The 25807-nt window shown below is 38.1% G+C and overlaps 1 protein-coding gene across 2 annotated transcripts; it reads right to left on the bottom strand.

Annotated features, from left to right (window-relative positions):
* Positions 1-1422: 1422 nt before the first annotated feature.
* LOC128016770 (ubiquitin-protein ligase E3C-like) lies at positions 1423-25505 on the bottom strand. 2 transcript variants are annotated; one of them, XM_052601550.1, is made up of 24 exons: positions 25372-25505; positions 24284-24422; positions 23608-23661; positions 23064-23138; positions 22784-22930; positions 22536-22651; positions 22242-22399; positions 21933-22086; positions 20497-20717; positions 20240-20391; positions 19959-20146; positions 17388-17474; positions 17142-17296; positions 16834-17060; positions 14718-14822; positions 14023-14110; positions 12529-12626; positions 12219-12351; positions 11447-11694; positions 8206-8418; positions 7198-7386; positions 6939-7005; positions 6149-6279; positions 1423-3156 (listed from the first exon to the last, which is right to left on the bottom strand). In XM_052601550.1, exons 2-24 carry the CDS (start codon positions 24347-24349, stop codon positions 2986-2988), a joined length of 3243 nt encoding a protein of 1080 aa, XP_052457510.1. In that variant the 5' UTR covers positions 24350-24422; positions 25372-25505; the 3' UTR covers positions 1423-2985. The 2 variants fall into 2 exon arrangements, with proteins under 2 accessions (XP_052457510.1, XP_052457511.1); XM_052601551.1 differs by lacking the exon at positions 25372-25505 and adding an exon at positions 24940-25290.
* Between the last annotated feature and the right edge of the window lie 302 nt (positions 25506-25807).

The raw sequence follows: 25807 nt of genomic DNA, 5'->3' as shown, positions 1-25807 counted from the left end.
GGAGGCACCCTTGCACACCTTTCTAATGTAGTAAACGAATTTCTCTGTTCATCTTTATATACGGCAGTTACTGTACCATGTTTATGATACATTAGAAAAAATGTTAACAGTAATCATCTTGCAGTCATCTTTTTGAAAAAACTGTAAATTTACATAAGATTTGCCACAATTTTGAACAGATTTAAAAAATATATATATATATATATATATATTTATATATAAACATTTTTCTAAAAATCTGTTCAAATTTGTGGCAAATCATCTTATGTGCAGAATTGCAAACATTTTTGTATTACAACTTTTCTGAAATGTTTGAACATGCAAATTGCAGAAAATCTAATTAGATATACAAATTTGCATACATTACCACAAAACAGTCTGAAGCTTGGTTCATAATTCTTGTTCATTTTGTAGACTTTGTAAATTAGAGTCAAAGGTTCTTACAGAGGGGATTTAAGATATCCATCTTATCACTCCATAAATCAGAAAATACGGTCACCTCCAGAACAAAATAAGCATATTTTCCACATTTTTATGAATAAAATGTATAATTATTGATGAGCAAATGCATCTGTAAAAACCTTCCGGATATGGATAGGAATAAAACTGTAAAGTTTATGTAAATGCTACTTAAATGGGGGTTTCTACATTGACAAAGATCAATTGTATGTTTAAATTATATATTTAATTCATGTTTCACAAAACAATTTAACACAATTCAATAATCTACATAAAAAAAAAAAAAAAGATAGAAATAAGTCCCTCCCTTTAGAAGAGGAAATCAGACTCTGTTAAACGTGAAGGGTTTTATAAAACCCATTAATTGTTCCTAATGAATTCTCTGAAATGAAATCTTTAAGCTTTCACATTCTGGTGTAAAATGACTTGACCCTAAGTGCAATAATAACATTTCTAAAAGCTGTATAAAATACCTTTGGTATATTTTTGCACGTGGATGTGATTGATGGCCAGAGACATTAAGTTTGAGCTATAATCCATTATGAGGTAATATGCCCAAATAAATCTTCCCATAATTAAGACCGATCCTTCATAGCTATAGGACAAGTTGTTTTTTTAAGACCCAATTACCCCCGTCTGAGATTTGGTCAGAGAGGGAGGAGTTTAGAGGAGGAGGGTGAGACTGAGGCTGGGAGGATATATGGAGATGATCCAAGGTGGAATAAAAAGTTCCCCCTGCTCTCTTGCTCTCATAGCAGGACCCCATTAGATTTATGTCAAACATACACCCTTAATTTATGTTGTACCGATAATGCATTTGTGGTCCCGAATAGCCTCCTTTCTTGTTCCATCACTGGATGTTTCTTTAATTATATGTCAAAGGCCATAAAACTCCAAATGAAAATCTCATCCCCCAGTTTTTTTTAAATATTCCATTTCAACAAAAGATGCTGATATCTCCAGTGCAAATAAAAACTCAAAACATATTTTAATCATTGCCATACACTCTTTGATACTTCGACTGAACACCTGCACTTAAAGTCGGTAAATGTACATCTTTCCACAAACTTTGCTTGTCCTTTCTCATCACCAACATCAAGACAAACTCTGCACATCAGTGTTTGTAAACAATCAGATGTTCAGCACCTGCATGATGTCACATTCCTCACTGAACAGATGTTGGGAGACAGGTTATTACTGAGAAGGTGAAGAGAGAAATTTAAAATCTTATACAAATGCTGTGTGAACATTAAAAGATGTAGACATATACATATTCACATATCCATCATCATCAGCTCTCTGCCAACCAACCTTGCTGACATACTTCACTCCACTTTAGTTTACTGAATTGTTCGGAGCAACAGCAGATGTTGTAGTAGTGTCCAGTACACATGCCTTGGCTTTGAAGTCACACTCTTCCTTCACTGATCAATTCTGTTTCACTTAAAAATCTCCCCTTGGACTACTTATCTAAAAACAACCTAAAAGTCATCAGTCCATTTTTATTTTATTGCACAAAAAATTTTTTTTTAGCATAATTATCCATCGCTATAATGGCAAAGCCCAATGTGTGGAATACACACACATATATATTTGAGGCCTGAAATCTCATAAACAGGACAGTTGCAGCTGGTCACTATTGTATTTTCAAAGTGAAGTGTACTGTAACTTTCTTTAGGTAAATAAGTCATCATTACTACATGATTAAAACAAGATGACTACACACCATTGTCTGTGCTACTGTTCTACCCATTCACCCGTTAACCTTCACACATCCTGCCATGACTCTGATCTATTAAACTCTTTTGTTGGTGGCACATTAGCCATAAAATAATTTTTAGTCTGGAAAATGTATAGCTCAGAGTTTTCAACAAATGGTCTACCGTTAGCAAGACTTGTATCAAGGTGTGTATAGCTGAAGCGGTGTGACATAAAACCAAGGCAACTCTTTAGTATACTGTACTGAAGAAGTTTCAGGCATGCTGTTACATTGGAGAAGCTTGTTTAGCTTGTTCTTGAGTTAGCGAGGCTAATGCATGCATTTTATTGGTAGACACTCAAGTTGTGCAGCACTATGGTGACAAAGAGCAGTTGAAACCGTAAAATGACATGGTCTTAAAACATTCCCTCTTGAAGTTAGCAATGCAAAACCAAGGAAAATCTACAAGTAAATTTTGCGTTGCCATTTTATTCTTTCGGTATCTCCAACATTTAGATCTTCCTGTTTAATGTTAGTGCTTTCGCTCAATGGACGCATTCTGGGAAGTTGCTTTGAAATTATAAATGCATTATGTACAAGTTTACGCTCTTTGAAGTAAAAATAAAACGGAGCATATATTGGTACGTGCCACAGCTTCAAACGGTCTGTTACTCTGTTTTTATATGCCCCAACACCTTCTGTAAATCACTGTAGATCCACAGCAGACGCTCTGTCTGTCCATTCTGATCATTTTCTATCTGGTCACCACGACAAAAGACGAATATTCTTGTCTGGGTTTGAAGGCCATCAAGGAGATGAAGTATTCCTCAGCTGAGCTCAAAGCCAGCAGAGGATTCAATAGCATAGAGTAACTTGTTTCGCATTAGCTGAGGGTCACAGAACTCCGGCAGCTTGAGAAGGTTCATGCAAGTGCTAGCAGTAGGGAGACGCTCCAGGTCAGTGCCTCCGTTATGGATGCAGAAGGCCGGGTACAGCTCCTACAGAGAATGAGAAAGCAGGGTGTCTCATAAACATTTAGGAACAATATTCTACAAACACATTTGATCATATACGTACATGGTAGAAATAAGGGGTGGTTGAAAAGAAACAGGAAGTGCTGAATATGAAGTGAAGTGTTAAGATAAAAAAAAAAAGTTGTGCAAAATAAAGGCATAAAACATGCCTTTCTACTGAGTTGAGTTTTGTGGGCAGCGAGCAAAACAATAAATACAGAGTGACCAGTCTTGTCTAATTCACAAGTCACTTTTTTCTTTTTCAGTTCTTTTAATGAATTGGTCAAAAACACTTGACGTTAATGGGTTAAATCAGTCTGACCCATCTTTCACAGAAAGAAACTCTTTGAATCGCTCAGGGCGGATACTGAATCAACATCTGACTCACTTACTGAAACTGCAAGTTATTTTTAATTCCATTAATGACTGTAACCAGATAAATATTGGAAGTGGCACATTCCATGGACGAGATTCCATGAAGAGCATTATTAGACCGTTTTCTAAGGCTGCACAAACAGCACATTCTGAACTTGTTCATGCTCATACCAGTAATCACGTTTTGTGTTCACATAGAGGACATTACTGGTAATTTACTGGAAATGTTACAACTTCCCATACCGGTAAATTGGCAAAACAAATTTACCGGTATTTTTGAAAAGCTCCTGTTCACACATGATCTCTTAATGGGAATTTTCCAGTCATTTACCAGTAAAGACGGTATGTGTGAAAGCGCCTGTTGTGTCTACACTGCTCACGACCACAGATGAGCCACACAGTACAGCTTCAAACTGAAAGTGAAAGTTCCAGATCCATTTCTACTGTCAGTGTAGTGCAAGCAAGTGAAGGGGCATCAGTGGACCACTGATTACAACAAGTTCTCTTTTTAAACATTTTAAATGGACAGCATCTGTGCAGATAAATAACAACAGCCTGATATCGGATGCAAAATCTAAGCTTACAACTTTTCAGATCTGTGAAAGGTTACTGGAAGAACAACAAGATAGGCCTAATGAAAAAATGATCCACGTGGCTGTAAGGCTCAACCCCAAAATGCACCTGATTAAACCTGCTTTAACGGGCCAATTCTTCTAACAATTAAGGTATTAAAGTATCGTTGCTTATTGAGGAAGTGTCACGATGGGAGCCATCGTCTTGAAAGAAGCGTATCCATCATCTTTTATAAATAGCTCTCTGTGACAGGGCTATTTCTCCCCTAATGAATTCTGGGGTGTTTAACGGCACCTAATTAAGGCTGAGCTGGCTAAAGAGGCAGACGAGGTGGGAGGCCATCTCCCCTTGATCGGTCTCTCTTCGTCTTTTTCCTCTTGCTCCTCCTCTCCACCCGTTCCTCAGAGCGTCTGCACCAAAGTCAAATTCATTAAACAGCCCCACTTTAATTTTGGCAGGAACACATATCTGTGGAATTGCTCAAAAGCCATGATTTCCCCCCCTCCCAAATTCAAGGTAATCCGCTTTAAACTGATGACAGCTATTAAAATATGTAATAAAGTCAATGAAATGACAATTACTGTCCTTGGTTAGTCCAAGTAAGGCATAAAAACACATTTAATGATGTTTCTGTTCTCCAGACTTCACACAGTGAGATACAAGAAAAAGACTTAAGATTACATTCCTAGAGGATGAGACAATACTAATCCTGTTAAATAAGTCGGCTAAGAATAAGAATAATTCTTATTAGGATAAGAATAAGCCGAAGTCGGCTTTGTGAAGCATATACACAGCCCTGAGTGAGAAGCTGCGGTCCGTCATTACTGTTCTCTAGCTGTGGCTGCTGGAGGTACGTGCCAGCACCAAAGTGCCAATGAACATAGGAGTCTCCGTAGACAGCGGAGGACACAAAGGAAATATCCTGGAAAAAAGTTGGAGTTGTCCAAAGATTGCTTCTGAAAGAGGGATCGATACCAACGCTTCATGTGCAATCTCTCTGCCTGTTTTCACTAATGCTTCCTTCACTTGCTACCAGAATGATCGTGAATAGGAATGTGGTAGTTAAAATTGTGTTTGGAAGCAATGTGTGAGGTCAGTAAACATGGTCACATAACACCTATCTGCCCACGAGCATGAGCTCTTGAAGAGAGCAGGGTTGCCAGGTTTTCGGAACAAAACCCTTCCGCGGACTTGAAAAGCAACCGGCAACAACAGTGTTGAAGTAGCCCAATTCCATGTGAAACCACGGACTTGGCAACGCGGGAAGGGAGGCTGGTGCACCGGCTCATTTTCATGTAAAAGGGGACACACTTTTTCGCCAATTTCAAGAAGCTATAAAAAATTATTTGTGGGGTATTTTGCATACACACTCTGGGAACTTCAGAGAACAATTTAAAATACTGTACCAATGCCATTCTATGGCACCTTTAAGTCAACGCCATTCAAACAGCAAGTTCAACAGGGCATTTCTAAGTTTTATCAGTCAGATTTATTTGACACATGCAGTAGCACTTGGCAAAGCCTCAAATAACAATCCTAAGGGTCACAACCTCTCTAGCACAAACAGAGGTCAAGATAAGGCCTATCCTGAAAACTGTTATAATGTGAAAATGATTTGTTACAATGAGCCTGTTTGTTCATACACCCTTGTGTAAATTAATGACGATATACTACGACAAAACAATCCGTTCACTTCATTATTTCTCTGTTAAGAAAGGGAGCAGAATTCTTTGCGGTGGGGATCTTGATAAGTTTATTGAATACAATTTTAAATCATCGGCAGGTGTGAGCTGGCGTGAACTTCATCTGAACTCCATGTGATAACAGATGCTAGTCATATCGATGCAGCTAAGTTGGGTCATGTCTGCACATTTCACTTTTCCTGTGAACCCACCATGCAATCCCAGAACAATTATTAACTCATGTTTAAAGAGTTCAGACACAACAGATCAGAACCTCCGATGTCTTTCACATGTCAAAAGTTTATTAAAATCATATTTTCAGGGGGGTGTTGGTCAATCTCACTGACCTTGAAGCCTAAGAGCGGAGGCCGTGAGCAGCTCGTAACAAACTTTAGCAGCTTGCGTTTTTCCTCATCGCTGAAGCTCTCCACCACATCCCAGAATAGTTTGATCACTGGATGATTTGCTGTATAACCTCCTGAATAATACAGCAACAGTTAAGAAAAACAATAAAGTTAAGAATATAATGCATAAAATGAAATTCTAAAGACTTGCATAACTAAACCCTTCTGAATTATCATTATTATGAGCTTTAGTTAATGGAACCAAATTCATGTCCTGTCCAAGCAGAGGAAAAGTTGAGTCATTCGAGTTCACACATAAGGCTGGAATACACTAGACAACTTTTAAAATAACCAGGCATCATAAACTTGCTGCCTTTGAAAATAGTTTCAGTAAAAAAAAAAAAAAACTAGGCATTGCATCATAAAGTAAACATTTGAGGATCACACAGTACCAGACTGTTAAAGGGATAGTTCACCCAAAAATGAAAATTTGATGTTTATCTGCTTTCACCTACATTTTGGATGCCCTGGGGGTAAGCAGATAAACATCAAATTTTCACCTTTGGGTGAACTAACCATTTAAGTCATTCTCAACACAACAAACTCATGCACAAACATACAGCTCATTGCTAGGAGGTGCGTGTGAAAAGAAAACAATGTGTTCTAAAACTGGTACATTGCTCTCCATTACTAATAAATACAGAATATAAAAAATATCAACCTGACCTTAAATAAAGCTCAAAATCGAAGATGAAATGACTCATAAAAAGTGTTATGGGTGTTCTTGTAGTACCTGAGTAGTTGGTAAATTTCTTTAGGTCTTCCAGACAGATGGGCACAAGTGCACCAGAAATCAGTACCTGAAAAAATAAATGGACTTCAGTTGTTTACGTTTAATAAATGACCACAAATAGGAGTGTTTAAAGTAGGGAGTAAAGAAAAGACAGGCTGTTGATCTCATTGTTACTATTTGATTGATTGGTTTGTATGTAGACAGATGTGCCTTTTCTCACTTTTACAGTGTAAATCTAAGTGTGTGTGTCAGCTGCTACCTGAATTTCCTGCTGATCAAACATGCGCAGCCACTCCAGGTTAACCACGTTGGCCAGGCCCTGTCGAAAGGCCAGGCAGTGTGCTCGGATCTGTTTGTTCAGACGGTAATCGGCCACTAAATGGATGTAGGCTATGCTGTTGGCTGTGGTTACCGGGATGTCCTTTCCACCTGGTTTGAGCTCGACCACCTGGAAAAAGACAAATCGACGGAAGTGTGACAGGCGCCATCACCCTGGGCTCAGTGAGGATTTAATTCCTTGTTGAAAGTGGATCTGTACAGCTGCAGAGGAAAGTGCTGATGGCAATTGAGGAACACGAGTGCACATGGACACCCTTTACCTCGCTAATGAAGGGGAAAGAGAATGAACTGAATGTTTACTTTTACTAGGTTTTTTTATTATTAAAAAAAAAAAAAAAAAAAGGAATGGGAAATGTAAGTTTATCAATAACAAAACCTACCAATCGGTTACCTATTGTGGCATAGTTTTTATTGTATTTTTTTTAATCCTTAGTTGTTGTTTTTTTTTTCCAGAATTTTGTTCTTTTATATTTGATAAAATGTATACATTGTCTACATAATGAAATTGTTGTTTAATAATAATTTTAACAATCAACATTTTCTAAATGCTAAAGTGAAAAAATGAGCTTGAAACAAATGTGGAGAGCACATAAAATTTCCCTTCACACACCTTTTTCTTTTTTTACATTATATTTAGTCCTTTAGCAGACACTTTTATCCTAAGCGACTTACAAATGAGGACAATGGAAGCAATTAGAAATCGCTGGTGAGGAGTGGCAATGCTCTAATACTATGCTACCCAGCTGGTATGTTTCTGGTCAACAGAGAAGTTCTTTCAGAGAGATCTAGACAGAGACGTGCTTTATCTCTGTCAGCCAAGACTAACAACAGTTAGATCAATCATTAACAATGCAAGAGAGGGAGAGAGGAGACACAAAAGACTATCAAAAGAGCATTAAAAGTGGAGGGGAAAAGACATGCTGTTCACCTGAGCCTCCCCGAGATCATTGTTGACCACAGTGAAGTTAAGTCCAAGGTCTTCCACATCGCCTTCATAGCTCTTGAGGAAGAGCAGGTTTCGGTACATCTCTGGGTCTAGAGAGGCCAGATGGTGGATGTCCACCTCTGCACTGGTGCCCAAGAGCTTGGACAGGAAGAAACTTGCAAATGGCAATTCCACTAGCATGTTTTCATACAGCGCCTGGGGGACAGGAGAAAGAGAGAGATATTTAACTGAAGACGATGTCCAGGAGGGCAATATCTTCATCCTACTGGCTAATCTGTCCCAAATACTGACACTTTAAACTGAAGAAGCTCAAACTTTAAAAACATCAATTGTATCCTTATCCTGTTCTTCCATTAAGGAGGGGGGAGTCATAAAAGCTAAAGTACTGCAACAGTTCTAAAAAGACCATAACTGAGGGCATTAAAATATACAGGCCTTGAATAAATGATTGCACTAAAATCCCTCGACCACATAAACTACATGGATTATAAATTTCCTAAATCTCCATAATGCATGCATCTAAAACACACACACACACACACACACACACACACACACACAGAGAGAGAGAGGCTGTAAATCAGAGCATTTTCTAAACACAGGTTAATTGTGGGACTTCAAACGTGGGACATTTTTTATGCAAAATAATCCACTTAGCAACATTCATCCCACAAGCCCTGTTGTGGGAACATATGTGCTGCGCCCTCCTGAAACCTATCAATAACGTCGCTCCCGGGAAGAAGCCGCAATAAGGATATGGAGGCACGACGCAGACTATTTTTCAAACCTTCAAGTTATTTATGGGTGTTTATTGCCAGAAATTGTGCCAAAATGACTTGGGATAAAAAGGAGTAATGAATGGCCGGGCCTTTTAATATAAGTGAGTGCAGTGGCAATGCAATTAATGCAAATTGTGGCACCATCAGGAGAGTAAATGCCAACAACTTAGCAACTGCCTTCTGTTTCTGCCAAATAAATTTGTAAATTTACAGCATTAAGAATCAATAAAAAACTTAACACACTTGCCATCAATCAGGAGTTCTGACCTTCTCTTTCCTTTCTGTTGCCCTTTGGAGAGGGACAGTTAAGCACTGCTTGTTGAACTGCAGAACACCTGGTATTTATGTGTGTGTGTGTGCGTGTGTGTGTGTGTGTGTGTGTGTGGGCATGAATAGACTGTAGAAGTATTTGTGTGAAAACAATTCAACAGGAGGTCATTCTAAACAAGTGGCTACAAAGTTTCAGTTAAATGGCTGCAGCGTGTCTCAAAACCTTAATAAAAAGTCATTATTTTCTAAGTATCCACTTTCAGTATTGTGGAAACACAGTTTTCTTCAACATCATGATCTATAAATGCACTCGGCCCATGCGGTCTACATTTCTAATATGCAACAGCAGTTCTGCATGTTCAGATTCAAGATTTTATATATATTTATATATTCAAGATTTTATATATAAGTCACATATACAGCCATATACAGAATACAACTTGCAGTGAAATGTAAACCTGGTAAACATTGTAGACTGACCGTATATTAAATATATAAAAGGTAAGCTAAAAAGGGTAAATGTTTTTACTAATTCTGTAGAAACCACTGATTATCAGGTTCACACAAAATCTGCTTTTGAAATGATGCCATAACTATATTAAAATGAGCAGAAAAGCGGATTTCGCAAATCCAAACTACCAAATTTTCTTCACCGATTCCACTACAAAAAAAGATTTTCTTTTGTCAGAAATATTTAGCCAGCAATATAACATGACCTCTGTGACAAATCGGCAAAATTGAATAAATAAATAAAAAAAAGGGTCACTACATCACAGAAATGATCAACAGTTTTTTCTGTGTGTGTGTCTTCTGTGTGTGTGAGGCCAGCCAAACTGCTACAGTGACGCAACTGTAATCTATACAGGTCGTCTTTATAAGAGCACTAAACAAATATCAATATCCCCTCAGTCTGCCACTCCTTCACATATTTATGGAGAGAGAAGGAGGGTTAATTGAAAGTCAAATTCAAATTAATCTCGTCACCTTAATTCTTTTGCCCATTACTGAGGAGAGGGGGCAATTGAATGGAATAGGATCAGGAAAGTAGGAGGGCAGGGGCAGCCATTCCTCAGAGCAGGAGCTCGCTTATGTCCCTTCCATCGCACAAGGTGTGCGTATTCATTATAGCGCTCTAATAAGTGGCCAGAATTGCCTCTCCACAAGTGGTGTTGATGCCCGTGACTGTAAGACAGATCAAAACTCTATTACCAGCGGCACGGAGCCTGTTATTTATGGTGCTAGCTGATTTAACGTCCATGGCCAAATGCGACGGCTACACAAACAGAGATGGGGAATCGTGGACTAATGGAGTAGCCTAATTGAGCAACGGGCTTCTTGGCAGGAGTAATTCATCTACCCTTCCCCCAGTCAATGTGCTTCGTGATAAACAATCCTGGGCATACGCATTAATGAAACTTTAAAAACATTAGCGGCTAATAAATACCAGCTAGCGGACACATGAAAGAAATGGCCAAACAGCGACAATAAATTGTGGCTCAAGGTGTAGACATTAAAGGAAAACACAGGGCAAAATTAGGATAATTAGTAAAGTTATCAAAAAGGGCTTATGGTAAAACATTTTCCACTTATCAACCCTTTTAATTAACTACATACTGGTAACTATGTGTACAGATTCTGGAAATGCTTGGAAACCATGAATTGTAATTTTTGAAGCTAAAGTAAAGTTGCTAAACAAGCTAAAGTTACATGCAGCCAAACATTTCTTATGTTTTGATGGAGGTTTCGTACATGTCACTTTCAAAATGATCTTACAAAAATAAACCTAGATAAAGTAAAATTTACATGGAGCAAAAGGGCACCAAGAAACTTGATTTTAAACCGCAGTGGCCTCGTAATTCAAATGGATAGGATTTATAATGGTAAACCACTGACTGAAGCTGAACTTTGCCCTTCAGTATTGATCTAAATCACCCTTTTTGTGTGTGTGAGTGTATGAAAGTGAAAGACAAATTAAATAATTAAGAAAAAATCCAAAGACAAACCGCTGCAAGAGTTATCAAATAATTCATTTACGATAAAATAATGTAAACAAATGGTGAACAGGTCTAGCAGGTTAGATTAAAGCGATTCTGTAATGCTTTGTCCTCGCTGTGCCACAGAAGAGATCAAAATGTTACAGTGTAGTGCAATAGATGATGTGAACCTCGTCTTACCTTTCCCAGTATCCTGCCAAGGAAGTAGTAATGCCAGGTGAAGGATTCTCCCATAAGCATCTCGGCAGTGGGACTCGGATAGAGAAGACCTTCATTAGTTGTCTTGAAGAAGCCTTGGTTAGGATTAAAGCCCGACTTCAACAGCTCATTCAAGAACTCTCTGAATATTCCTCCTCCGTCAATGCCAGCTTCATCTAGCCCATGTGCATTGAGCAAATGAACCCTGATCCTCTTCTTAAGATCAGGCTCTGAAATGGAGATAAACAAATGTATTTAGCATGTTCCACACAACACCCAGTAAAAGTCGTTATGTCTTTGTGGGGTAGACTACAATACAGGGAATAATATCATGAGAAAACATATTAATGAATTTATGTGGTAAAATTAGACAATCATATTTTCAATTAAACTATTACATGTCACTTAAACCCACAATGATATAAAAACTAGGCAATATGCGCATTAATCCAAATAAATGAACTGTTTTGACCAGATCATTTGCAATTAGACTATGTCATAACGCAATCTTTTTTTTCATGTCATCTGTAAAATCACAACTAAAGAGACTTTCTAAGAGACTCAAGAGGCGAGTTCTTACACTCAAGACGCCTTGCACTAAATCATCTAAACCACTTTTGTTGACAGTTGCTATTAATTATCATATCTAATTCTTAAGCAAGGTTAGTGCCTTTTTCTCTACATTCATTGCGCTAACTGCTTTTTATAAGGGGAGTTTTCAACACGTTTGAAGGGGTAGGTTTGCCTCGTTTACCATTTTCGAGGGATAATTTGTCGAAAGCATCTTCATAGATGTAGTTCCTTCGAATGGTGAGATTTACGCCATCCAAAAAAGGGCCCTCTCCTTGCACTTCACGCTTATCAGCATAGATCAACTTCTGGAAGATCTAAAAGACAGAATGAACAAAGTTTAGTTCATTAACATCATTTAACACCTCAGAAACTGAGCATGCGTTCATTTGGATTTTTATTTGTGTTTCATATCTAAAGCATAATACACAATCTCATCACATAATTACAACGTTTTGACCAGTGTTGGGCACAAAACATACTCCACAGCATACCTTCACTCTCTCCTCAAAGGGTACAACAAACGGAAGTTCGGTGAGGATTGCCAAATGTCTCTCCTCTGATACGGACAATGGTGGAGGCTCCAGTCCAACTGGGAGGGAAAATAAACATTTCTGTAAACCTGTATTCTTTAAGTCCTCTTTAACAAATATCTCATTACAAAAAAAAAAAAAACTCTCTAAAGCCAAATATCTTCAACCAAAAATCTACTAATATGTTCAAATTATGGCTGTGGCTCTTCAATGCTGTTGATATAAGATCATTTCCAGCTTGCGTTACTTGTCAATCGTGTTTTTGATATCATTGTCACTTCTTGCACTCTCTCTGCACATATGCATGTAATGAAAATGGCAAAAATAAACAATGTGTACAAATATAATAAAAACACCCAATACTGTGTTGTTTCACCTTTAGAAATCCATCCAGTAATTTATACTTCTGCTCTTTAATATACATGGACAACAAAAGACTAAACACTATAGCAATTCACTCAATAAGCAAATAATAATACTCAATAATACTTTTATTCATAAACGATGGATTAAAAGTGACAAAAGTCAACAAAGAATACTGAAAACATAGATCATGGTTTTCTCTAAAAAAAGGAACCGGAGTAATGACTGCTAAAAATTCGGCTTGGCATCACAGCAATAAATTACATTTGAATCCATTCAAACAGAAATCAAAAATTATTCTAAATAGTAATGATATTTCACAGTATTAGCATTATTTTCAGTATTTATTTTTTTTATCAAATCAGTGGGTCTTTTTAAACAAAAGAAACTTGATGCCTGTTGGACCTACGTCATTTGCCTTGCTGTGTGCAGTATTTACAGAGCATCCCATTAAAGATCCCTCAATCCCAACCCTGTCTTTCCTGCCACACACTTTTAATTAACTCAGCAGCGATTTGCCCATCCACCTGTCCTCTCGCTCCATTACAGGGACGTTTGTTTTGTATTAAAACTCCGTCCTACAAACGTTTTGACCACAGGAAAAAAACTGCCATAGCAGCAGATGTGTCATTCATCTAATACGCTGCCTGCATGGTGGAATGGTTCTGCTCAATTAGGCAGTCCTCTCTCTCTCTCTTTCCACAAACCAGCCATCAAGGGGCCATCTTGGTGGAGAAATATGGTGCAGCATGGTCAATACAGGAGCCATTCGTCACTACCTCGCAAGCCCATTTAGGAAAATGAAAAAGGTCCGGACAAACAGGCAGCCAGATGTGTCCAGCCTTAGGCTAATTGAATTTTTAAGCACATATGCTCCAGGGAGGCACGGAAAAGACCAGAAACACTGGTACTAGTTTGCATCAACACACTCTTGAGTACTATTACCTGTTTTGAAATGAAATTGCTTGACTGGCTGTTATTATAACTTCATGTGTGTGTGTGTGTGTGTGTGTGTGTGTATTATTATTACTTTATGTGTGTGTGCGTTCCACAACACTTCAGTTGTGGTTGTTCTCCATGGAGAAGTCTCACCATCTAAATTGGACTGAAGCGGTCCGATGCGTCCCATTCTCCTGGTTCTCCACACGTGTCTTGCAGAGGGCACATAGAGCTGAGTCACCTACACACAAATATCAATATATAAATATATAAAAAGCTGTAAGTGATTCTACACATACATATGAAAAAAAAAACTATTGAATCATTATACGATCATGATAAAATGCATTTATTCTAGGACTGCATAATCAAATTTCTAATCTGCCACAATTAGGTATCATGTTATTCTGAGTGCTTGTGTTTTTCTTTTTTCATTGTTTTAATTTATATAATACCACACATTTTTTATTATTTGTATTATTTAAAGAAGGAACCAATTCAATGTATAGTTGACATTTGAGGCTTAATACTATAAAAAAGCAATAAAAGGTTTGTTTGGTTTATTTTCATATAAAAACATGGCATGCGGTTTCTTCAAACAATGGTAAAACATCATTCAGTTTAAATTGTGATGATCATAATAATCCTCAACAATTAACGTTTTTGTCATAATTCATTCTTTTAAATGCAAATGCTTAACATTATGCAGCAAAAGTGTCTAGTTTTCATTGGATCTTTATGGTTTATCAATCAAAAATATTGCTGTCACTTGATTCTTTGATTGATCAGCAAAACTAGTATTTCTGTTTAGTAGTTTGTAATCACATGATTAGACAAATTAATTTGACCTTATCTGCTCTGATGTTGACCTCATGAGACAGCCAGTGACCTGATGGACAGAACGGTCTTCGAATATCTCGGGCTTTCAGCATCTTCACAAGGTTGGTAATCACCTTTACAAATAAAAATGTATTTAAAAAAAAAAAGTAATAATAATAATGTTCAGTACAATATTCCTTCACACATATAAATAATTTCAATCTTAAAAGCAATTTAAAATACTAAGCTTCCAAAAAACATTATGATTAAGTCATTAACAGTTCTGCAAGCTGATAAAACTATCTGCCCAATGTAATCCCATTTCTTATCCCATAGCTTATATAATGGAGAAGGAGCAGACAGATAAACTTTCATTGTTAATCAGTTTGTGAGTTGCTGACACAAATATACAGATACTCACTTGTACCAAAAATAATTAAATGCTACAATTCACCAAAAGTCTTTTCTATGTCTTCATTATCTTTAAACACTGCGTTATTCACCCATAAAGTCAATCGACTTCATCCAAATTCATTTATCTACACTTCTGCTTAATACTCATGCAAAAGCTTTTTTCTTCTCCATTACATTCTTCTCCATTCTCCATTGTTAGATTACAGTGTCTAACGAACGTCTGGCTGGCCATTTCTAGAGAACGCCTATCAATCTCTGTCCTAGACATGCTAACACCAGAGAGTCTGTAATAACAGCAAGTGCAAAACTCGGTTGCTAGTGGGTTTATGGGGCAGGGGGTCCGAAGGCTCTTCCTGTCTTAGCGGAATGAATAAGCATTGGTTAATTAGCCCATTGGGTTGAGTGCAGGCCTTAATGGGTCTCTCCAAAACTCCAGCGGTGACATCCCTCTCCAAACACAGCCAAGAAGAAAGTTCCATGAGCAATATTAATGCAAGCTTAGTTGATCATTTTCATTCAATTAACTTCTTTCAATTAAATAGATAGCTCGACAATAGGAGTGATAAAACATCCGGAGGGACGGCCCATGGCTGGAGGCAAACATTAGTATGCGAGGGGTCAACAGCGTTAGAGCGGACTGTAAATTGCACATTCAATTTGGGAAATGCGTTTCTCCTGCTTGTACTTCTTTAATGGCTCCTTTTAGCTGACAGGAGGCGTTTTCCGCCATCTTTAGTAGAAATCTTTCAGAGCCTTTTGTATGCCGTACTGATTCAACTAGTGGAACCCAAACAATGAGCGCTCACTTGAAGTGTTCAACTCAGAAGGAATAGTAAACTAAACTATTCCTTCAAACTATGATATACACTGTGTATCACTGAATACAGTGATATAATAAATAGTGGACAAATCTATCTATTGGTTTTAAAGCTATTTGTTTATGTAAGTCTACTTGTGAGTGCACTGATCACAGTTTGAAGAAAAGCATCAAACCCGTTAAAGAAACTTTTAATGATGTCTTTCATTAAAGGGAAAGTTGGGGATTTTTTTAAAGTTCTTGTGGAGAAACATGTGTACTGATATGTATTGTATAATCATATAAATTGCTTAACGTTAATTGTATAATGCGTCAATCACTGAGATACATATTTATAAATTATGAGATTTAATTTTTAATTGTCAATGTTGAAAAGCTCTACAAATCTAGTGAAATGAAAGGACAGAAGTGGGTCAATGAGCTGTCAACAGCGAGCAAGAGATCTGGTCATCCCACACCGACAAATAAAAAGAAAGAAGACGAGGAAGAGGATGATGGAGGAAGACTTGGAGTGAAGACATAAAGACAGCTGACTAAAATCCTAATGCTGTTGTTCAGCTCACTAAGTCTTGGCAAACAACCTATTAATTTCCCGAGTGAGTGCTCTTCCTGCCGGGCTGGTCAGCACTGATGGCCCCAAAACAGATGCCCGGACTATTCGCCTCATTAATTGTCAGCTCTTTTAATTAGGTCATCAAAGACATCGTTAGCACTGCTAATACAATGACCGGTTAAAAGTAACGCCCACCATCTACTGAAGATATTATCAGTGCTAACAAAACTGGAATTGATACTAGTGAGAATCTTATCAATACTGGTAACGTTTAATCTTTTTCAGCACATTATGAAAGTGAACTCTGCATTAATATCAGTGAGGAAATAAGAGTGTGAGATGTAGATATAGAGTGAATCACCTTAAAGAGCTGGACCCATCGTTTCTGCTGAGCTTGAATGCGCTGCAGTACCTGGCTGTTAGTTTTCACCCCGACACTGCGAAACGCTGCTACATACTCCTCTTTGTGCTCCGTCTTGGTCTCAGGATAGGCCAGCTTAATGATTCCCAGACACGCGTCCCGCAAACAGCGAGACAATGTCACCAACTCCGCCAGAGAGAAGGGCATCATTGACGACTGGCTCTGACCTGCCCAAGCAATGACTAAAATTTCAGGAGTTCTGTAGAATTAACAAGATTCTGAAACAGTAATTGAATACATGTTCATACCATCTGCTGAGCCAAAGAACTCGCTGTCGTGCACAGAGATGAGTGAATGACTGAAGAGTGAGCTGAAGAGATAGAAGAGAGGAATGATCCTGTTGGAGTCCTCCGGAGACATTGGAGATCCTCGAGACATCACCTGCAACAAGGGAACCATAGAGCTACACAAAAGAGAGAGAGGACCAAAAAAAATGGCATCGTCAATATGATACTCAAGATGCACGCATTAGAAAATAACTGTAGAAAACTTACCCTGTGATCATTTTAGTCTTCATAGATGTGATTAAGTGCCAAAGGTGTCTAAGAAAGCGGGCATTGAAGGCTAAACTGTACAAAAGCCTGAAAAACACACGCACAAAAAAAAAGAGAGAGAAATAAAGATATTGAAGTCAAACAGTGGATACCACCAAACATAATGTAGACTAATAAACACAATACCCTTACTGAACATTATTCACCAAAGTGCTACAGGAACTATGCTCGTCACTAAATGTGCAAATAACCACATCTCCTGCCCATAAACCCTAAACTTCCCAAATTTCCAGCAGGACTCATAAAGTAGAAAAAAAATAATAAACAACCCAGTGAGCTGGAATTTCTCGTCTTTGTATGTGGCCACAGGAAAGATTAAATGAGCCATTAAGCTTTATTTAGGTGAGGCACCTTCCATTAGTAAACTAGCGGTCTGCTTCAGGGTCGTAAACAGACCAGTGGTTCCTGTGGGGGCTCCATTTAAGTTAATGACAGTCAGAGAGACAATGTAGCACAGCCACAACTGCCTGACCGTAGTAGCAGTGTTGCTATCACAAATTAGATCCTGTGCTTAGGTCACCCTGATCATTAAACCTAACAGCTGTCACACCAGGGGGCATGCTTATTTTGTGTCAAGGGGCGAAAGAATAAATAAAGCATAGTTGGAAGTAATTAATGAAGAAAATTAGATTAAAACTGGTTAAGGTAAGAATGTATACATCCACCTCTCTCACACACACACACACACACACACACACACAAAGTACTTCTGTTTAAAAATTTATAGACCTTTCCCCTCAGTATGTTATATGTCAGATAATTTAAAAAAAATAACAAAACAATTGCAGACCTCTAACTGAAAATGGATGAAACACTGAAATATGTAGACCTTATGTACAAAACCTTAATTTCCTCAATATAATACAGTAACAAGAAATGCATACATTAAAAATTGTTGATATTGATATCAAGGACTAAATACAGTAAAGCTAATTGCATCTCAGCACCTAATTGCATGCTAGCTAGATGCTAATTGAAACTTCGGTAGATACAATTCAAATAAAACTGAGTTTAGCACTTTCTAAGCTTTAGAGAGTATGTGTTGGACTGAAATATAATCAAATCAAATGACTTTACTGGACCACACACAAACACTCTCAAAGTCAGTTTCACTGCTCTAATAACTATCTTTTATTAACATGAATAACTGTGACAATGTTTTTTCTTTCTTTTAACTGCTTAATGTTCTTTGCATCTTCATAGTGTCTTTAAATAGCCAAAAAAAATTCAGCAGGCTCAACATTAATGAGACCTTTCCATGGATAAGAACCAAGTGCGCTATTTACACGAACACAGTTTTGATACTATAATGACCTTGTTTAGCGTGAAATACAGCCATACTCTTCACTTTAAAATATGATCATGTTTAAAAGGCAACCAAGTTTGCGCGCTCACTGGGCACTTCTTTAAAGGTTGTAAATCAGGGCCAGCTGTTATACCTCTTGTAAAACTATCCCATCCACTCCTGCAGGAATTAATCTTCCTAGGCCAGCTAATTATTTTGTACAGATATCCGATAATGACAAAGTAGTGAAGGCAGTATTTATGTTAAAAGCCTTCTCTTCTGGACGGGCTATAATATATAAAAATAACACCAAATAAAAAAAATAGAGGAAAAACAGGATGACTCAATTCCAGTCCTCGCGGCCCACTGTTCTGCACATTTTGTACGTTTCTCTTATCGCTTCAGACGTTTGTTCTATTTGAACGTAAGTGCCCTGCGAAGTGGACATCACAGGATATTCCGCCATGATTCCAATTCAAAGCGAACATACATGTTCCATTCAAAGTGCATTGAAGTGTGCGAGACGTAAATTTTAAATTGTATTGATTTACAGAGGTATATGATGTCACACTTGTCCATGTGTGAAGTCGGACGTTGCACAATGCAAATCCGTGAATGAATGTTTCGAAGTGAAGTAAACTTCAACAGATTTCCCCTGCTCAGGGAGTAGGGAGCAGTTAACACTGTGTAGGGAGCATGTCAATGGGAACACAGTTCATGCATGGAGCTCACTTCTAACGAGCTGATTATCTGAAGGTGTTAACAGAGAGAGACATACAATATGTGCAGAGCAGTGGGGCGTGATGACTGGAATTGAGAACCGCTGCACTAATTGATGAGAGACCGCAACTAAAACTGCCCTGGTAATAAAAAAAATTAATAAATAAAACACAGCAAGATGAGACTTTAACACCCGACTGCTTTCATTAGCAACATTTCTGCTTTATCTTACGAAAAAACTGTGGAAAAAATAAGCAAAGACAGAAAAAGTTTAACAGTTTGATGTTTGGAACTCTTTTTTATACACATAAAAGTGCATCCAATTCTCATTTGAATGCAGCTCTTTCTTGAATGGATCTCTTTTTATCAGTTAGAGTGGTGCAACAAGCCAAACTTACCTTGAAGTAAGCACAAGTATGCACTGTGCTGTGAATCTGCTTATCTTTGCTATCCTTAATGTTGCAGAAAATCATTTTTTTGATGGGTTGTTTGCGTATATGACTAACCTGACTCTGGGCACCATCATACGATGTTGCACCATCAGTGTGTGACAGATGGAGGCCATCATGGTGAAGATGTCTTCACTTGCCGTGTCTCTCCAAACTAATGTTAGCAGGGCATTAGTCTGCTGCTTGGTGTCCATCTTCTGAACACATTCCGCTGTTATATAATGCACAGATATCCAACTGCCATCCTTTAAAAAAAAAAAAAGACAAAATGATATCCAGCTTTTTTAGCTCAAATTGATATACTGTGGTACAGTGAATAAGAGAGAATCTGTGTGTACCTGTGCAGCAGGACGCTGTACGGTCATTTCTTCTTCATCTTCTGAATCACTGTTGATGTCAGCTGTACTGTTGCACTCCGTCACTGGCAACAATGGCAACAGAGTCTGGAGCGCATTCAAGTACAACAGCAACCCTCCTTCGGAGAGAGAACCTATACACATGAAATGGACAGAATAATTGTCTTCACTGATCGGTCACCTCAGAAACGCACAGTATATGAGTGACACTGTAAAGTGCTATTAAGCACAATGCTTACCCAATTCTGATTCTCCAACTGTTAGCACAAAGTAAAAGAGCCATGGAGCCTGAGCCCGGGCCCGGACAGAGGAGGCTATGGTGGCCTGAAGTGACCAAAGGAAGTTCTGAAATGGGAAAGCTAGTTTTGGGTCTGACAAAGCTGGCACGAAGAAATGATAGATTTGTTCAGTGAAAGGTGCTGAAATGAACTCCTCGGTGAAGGCTGAAAAAACAAACTGCCTGTAAAGGAAAGAAGACGAAAAAAGTTGAGAACCTGTGAATTGTTTATTATATATTGTAACTGTACTGTATGTTTCAGTCTGCAGAAAGGATATTGCCTAATTTACTTTTCTAAATACTATACTATATATCTTATTCAATACTAATATTATTTCCTTTATGTACACACATTTACACAAGCTTTTGGCTATTTGTGTGTCTACAAGACAACTATATTCACAATCTTTGTTTGCCGACAGGAGAGCTTTGACCTAGAAGAACCTTGTTAGTTCCCAATTTAGCACACATATTTTTCTAAAGTGACAGCACAGTAATCCAGTCGTTCTAAATGGATGTATTTTGCCTTTGCTTTACAGACAAAAAAAGGTTACAACAGAAGTGGGATGGCCACAATTTGATTGATTCACACTAGAATAAAACCACACCAATTAACAAAATAATTAAAGTCTCTTATGCTCAACAAGGCTGCATTTATTTGATCAATAACGGTTAAAACAGAAATACTCTAAATACTACTCCAATTTTAAAAACAAGAGAGCTTTACATTTTAATATTTTTTAAATACGCGTTTCATTTTTGTGATGGCAAAGCTGAATTTTCAGTGTCTTCAGTGTCACTTGATCTTGCTATTAATTTCTTTAAAAAAATAAATCTTACTGACCCCAAACTTTTGAACAGTAGTATACATTATTAATATAAAAAGAAATCAAAAAATTTTAATTTAATGCAAACCTCAGTAGCAAATAAAATCTTGCTGGTTTGTCTGGGTGCATGCCTCTGTGTATGTGTGTGAAAGAGAGCGAGAGTGAGAGAAAGGAGGAGAGAGGACAAACACGAGACTGTACGCACAAGCTTCTTCCCTCACACTTTTGTCGTTCATCAGAGAGTAAAGAAAAGAAAACAGCAGTGTTCGGCACTCAGAGTGTAAGAATGGAGGGTAAATGTTGTGTAAACATTACATGTTGAGTCAATGAGTCTGTCTGGAGTTTACTACTCTCTGTAAACACAGCAGTGAGAGAACTATGTCCATCGGTCTCCTGGAAGGATAAAGCTAACGGTCTGCAGTGAGGGGTCAGTTTGCAGCCTTTTACTGGTGGAACCCTTGCATCACACACACCAAAACAAAGACATTCCTCTAACGGCTTGAACTGAATGCTCTCCACAGCGTGTATAGCATGCCTTTTTTTCCCAGTATGCACCTATGTGAATATGTACCTGGTATCTGGGGGGCAGGAGCTGTATGTAAAGTGCAGAGGCTTGAGCGTGTGCTCCAGCAGCGTTTGTGCCAGTGGAATGGAAGGGGCATCACTGTACTCTAGACTCGACGGCAACTTGTGATTCACTAACACATACAGAGATCTGTAGTATCCTAAAAGAGAGAAGGAAAATATCATCACAATAGGTTACAGATGCAAACTTTGGCTAAATCTAAAAAAAAAAGTGTCTTGTGTACTCTCTAAGTGAATATACTCATGTACGGTCTTAATAAATGATAAAGATAAAGGATGGGGCAAAACTCTCTACCTTTCTCTACCATATAGTGCAATATTTGCTCCATAAGTGCAGCGACATAGTTTTCATCCTTTAGAAAGGGCAAGTAGGTTCTCTCAGATGAAAACACCTCCAGCATCCTCATCGGGACGGTCACATTCAGACTGGAATCTTCACATGCTTGCAATAACCTTAAACAGATAGAGAAAATGCTTAGCAAGCAACCAACAAGAAGATCTAAAGGTTTCCATGTGACTGTGACAGAAGGATTTATTATTTTAGGTATGCAGCTACACAAATCAGTATCTGAGGAACATCTGATTTTACCTGCAACAGTGCCCCAGTATCCTCTTGATCTGAAACAGGCAGCTCTGTCTTTCTGGCCCCGTCAGCAGCTTGACGAACTGAGCATGATGCTTTACCAAACTCTGGCACATCCAGATCTACAGAAGGTTCATAAAGTCAGTGACAGCATAACAATATCAATCTGCCCGACTTCACATTAAAAGGGCCAAGAACAAATCTTCACTGAGCCTCACATGGCTATAATATCTATGTAGAGAGGCACTCCTCACCATTCTGGGTCTGTCTTCACTTAGTCTGTAAAAAAAGAGAAGCTGGCGAGCAAGTTGACTGAGTATGGCACCGTCTGTGAGCTGAGGGCCAGAGCCTGACTGGCACTGACACGCACAGCGGTCAAAGCAGCCCCTCTGAATGGCATACTATATGAAAAAAAAAAAAGAGAGAGAATACTTGGTCATTTAACAATCTGTCGATCAACTACAAGAATACAGACAGATTCTCTGTTTGAAGAATCCCTTCAACACTTGTAGAGTTTCAACCGCTTCCACATACTTGCTGTTTTCTGTCTTGGTATCCTCTTATGTAAGACTGAATGATGATTGCATTTTTTAGTCTTTTCCTCTCGTCCTGTGGAAAATTCAAAGAGGAATAAAAAAAACATATATGAAGGACAAGGCCGTTATTTCTTATTTGTCCACAACTTTAAGTTTCACATCCTCATTTATGATTATAAAATGCAAACATCTAACTAAATACTGTACATCTTAGGTTATTCACTGGCAGCTAAAAGTATGTGGACTCTCAAGATACACTTCAAAATGCGTGAATATCATTGCATTCGATTAATTAGACAAACCATGCTTTTTTTTCAGAACTAACATCATTTTTACATTTGCATTTATTTATTTTGCAGACACTTTTATCTAAAGCTCCTTACAAATTAAGGAATACAATAAGCGATTCATCATTACAAGTCAAATAAATACGAGAAGTGCTCATAATATAAAGTTTCGGACATTATTTAGAACATTTCTGTCCTATATTTACAATAAAACACATAGCACTTTAAAAAACAAAAACAAAGGCCGATGCTCACCTCCCTTTTCCTTCTTTCTTCTTGTGTTCGATGAAGAAGTGATGCCTTCTCCTCCTGTACAAAACACACATGTGAGACATTTCAAAACAGATCCAACATAAAAATGAAACAACAATTTCTGCCAGATTCATGTAGTCCATATAAGAAAGTGAAAGTGAAAGAAAGTGAAGTGACATTCAGCCAAGTATGGTGACCCATACTCAGAATTTGTGCTCTGCATTTAACCCATCCGAAATGCACACACACAGAGCAGTGAACACACACACACACACTGTGAGCACACACCCGGAGCAGTGGGCAGCCATTTATGCTGCGGCGCCCGGGGAGCAGTTGGGGGTTCGATGCCTTGCTCAAGGGCACCTAAGTCGTGGTATTGAAGGTGGAGAGAGAACTGTACATGCACTACCCCCACCCACAATTCCGTCCGGCCCGAGACTAGAACCCACAACCCTTCGATTGGGAGTCCAACCCTCTAACCATTAGGCCACGACTTCCCCAATGACTTATGGAAATCATTTACACCAAATATTCACAAATATACCACATCATCAGTTTCCAAGTAATAATTGTTGTAGACAAATGTAGAGATGCACAGAACTAGACATTTGTGCAAACAAAGTGCTCAGCATTTCAGACAATTTGATCATTTAGCCATCATATCATATGGAAAACTTACTTTTCTGCTAGCACCCCCAAGAGACACCTTGGGTGTTCTCTTGAAATCTCCCTCGAAACTGAACATGGTTACACTTTTCCCATCGAGCAGCGATCAATGCAAGTACCCGGTGTGCAGAGCAACAAAGTGTTGTCTGTACCTACAAGACAAAGAAAACTTGAGATGGGTGTCAAGCCTATAAACTAATCATTACAAAAAAAAAACACTGGTCAAATAATTTGTGTGTGATTCTGATGATAAACACTGGTCAAGAAGCTGAAAATACGTGCATGTTAACATACTGCTGAGAATAAAGCAAGCTGTTATGAGGAAGATATTTAAAACAACTCTATCCAAACTCCAGAGGTCTGTTACAGAAGTTTGCAGCGGGACTGACACTAATCTGGCACTTCAGCAGGTGTGATCAACACGAAAAAGAAAGCAGAAATGTCAAAACATTACCGTTGAAATATTGCTTCAACTTTTTGTATACATTAAAAGCCAGGAAATATACCCTGGAGTCATACACATATCTGTGCGCACAAAAAAAATGCCTCCCCATGTTGTAGAAAAGGCTGTTTCATAAGAGCCGAACACATTAAATGTTAGTTATGTCTCTAGCCAGGCTAGTTAACGTTAGCTTGCTAACCTACAAAACCAGCAAAGAATCACAATACCAGAAGTTCATCATCATTTATGAACGTGTTGTCGGTAGTTTTAGGTCTAAAGGATCACTCGCGCTGTAGAAGACAGAGTTCAGGTGTTTTTTCTTCAGTCAGATCAAGTGAACTTCTGTTAGCCTTTTAGCTAAAGCTTCTTTGACTAGCTAGCTAATGACTCAGCAGCAGGTCAGTTGTTTTCCGCCTCGACAATTCACCATTTCCCAGTCATTTGCACATATACGTTTATGTTATTGGAGTATGTTAAGATTTAGCGAGATTTAAGGCAGTAATCTGGAAACATGATTGCAGCACTGTTCTGGCATGATAGTTCAGGTTCACACAAACTTCAGTCATCCGTCGCTTCTAGAGTCATCTAGTGATTTCAGTGATGTTTTGCGGCTTTTCTGTTGATGAGTCGTATTAATAGATGAAATGCGAATTGTTTACCTGGTTTTATTGAATGATCAGCCGAACGATACCGTTCAGCGACTGGAAATCAGAGAAAACAAAACCGAAATCGATGCTCTTGCTGTAACTAAACAAACCCAACACTGAGAACAGCCCGCCCACTCAGTAGCAAGGTGAAATTTGATTGGACAACATAACATTTTCTTCCAAACGATTGGTTAAAGACAGGGTCAATAACATGAGACATGTCACAATCACTTCCTGGATGAATCCCAGAAATTAAAGGAAACCAGTTGCGGTACAAGGGCAATATATTATCTTCGAGAATGTAACTAAATCATAAACAATTCTCTAGATCATCTTTAAAAATGTATTATAAAATGCAATTATTTATTGGTTTGTTTGTAAGTAATGTAAAAAAAAATCTATGGCTATTTTTATACAATAATTTATTTTTATAAAATCTAAGGCTCTA

This window comes from Carassius gibelio, chromosome A7, assembly GCF_023724105.1.
Source record: "Carassius gibelio isolate Cgi1373 ecotype wild population from Czech Republic chromosome A7, carGib1.2-hapl.c, whole genome shotgun sequence".
In the NCBI taxonomy this organism is placed as follows: Eukaryota; Metazoa; Chordata; class Actinopteri; order Cypriniformes; family Cyprinidae; genus Carassius; species Carassius gibelio.
Note: the sequence above shows the minus strand (reverse complement) of the source record. Positions and strands in the feature narration are given on the sequence as shown.

Coding starts and splice junctions, on each gene's coding strand:
- LOC128016770 (XM_052601550.1), bottom strand. CDS start 24,349: ATGTTCAGTTTCGAGGGAGATTTCAAGAGAACACCCAAGGTGTCTCTT. Junction 11,695..12,218: donor CAAATTATCCCTCGAAAATG/GTAAACGAGGCA, acceptor TCTCCATTTCAG/AGCCTGATCTTAAGAAGAGG. Junction 7,387..8,205: donor ATGATCTCGGGGAGGCTCAG/GTGAACAGCATG, acceptor GTCTTTTTCCAG/GTGGTCGAGCTCAAACCAGG.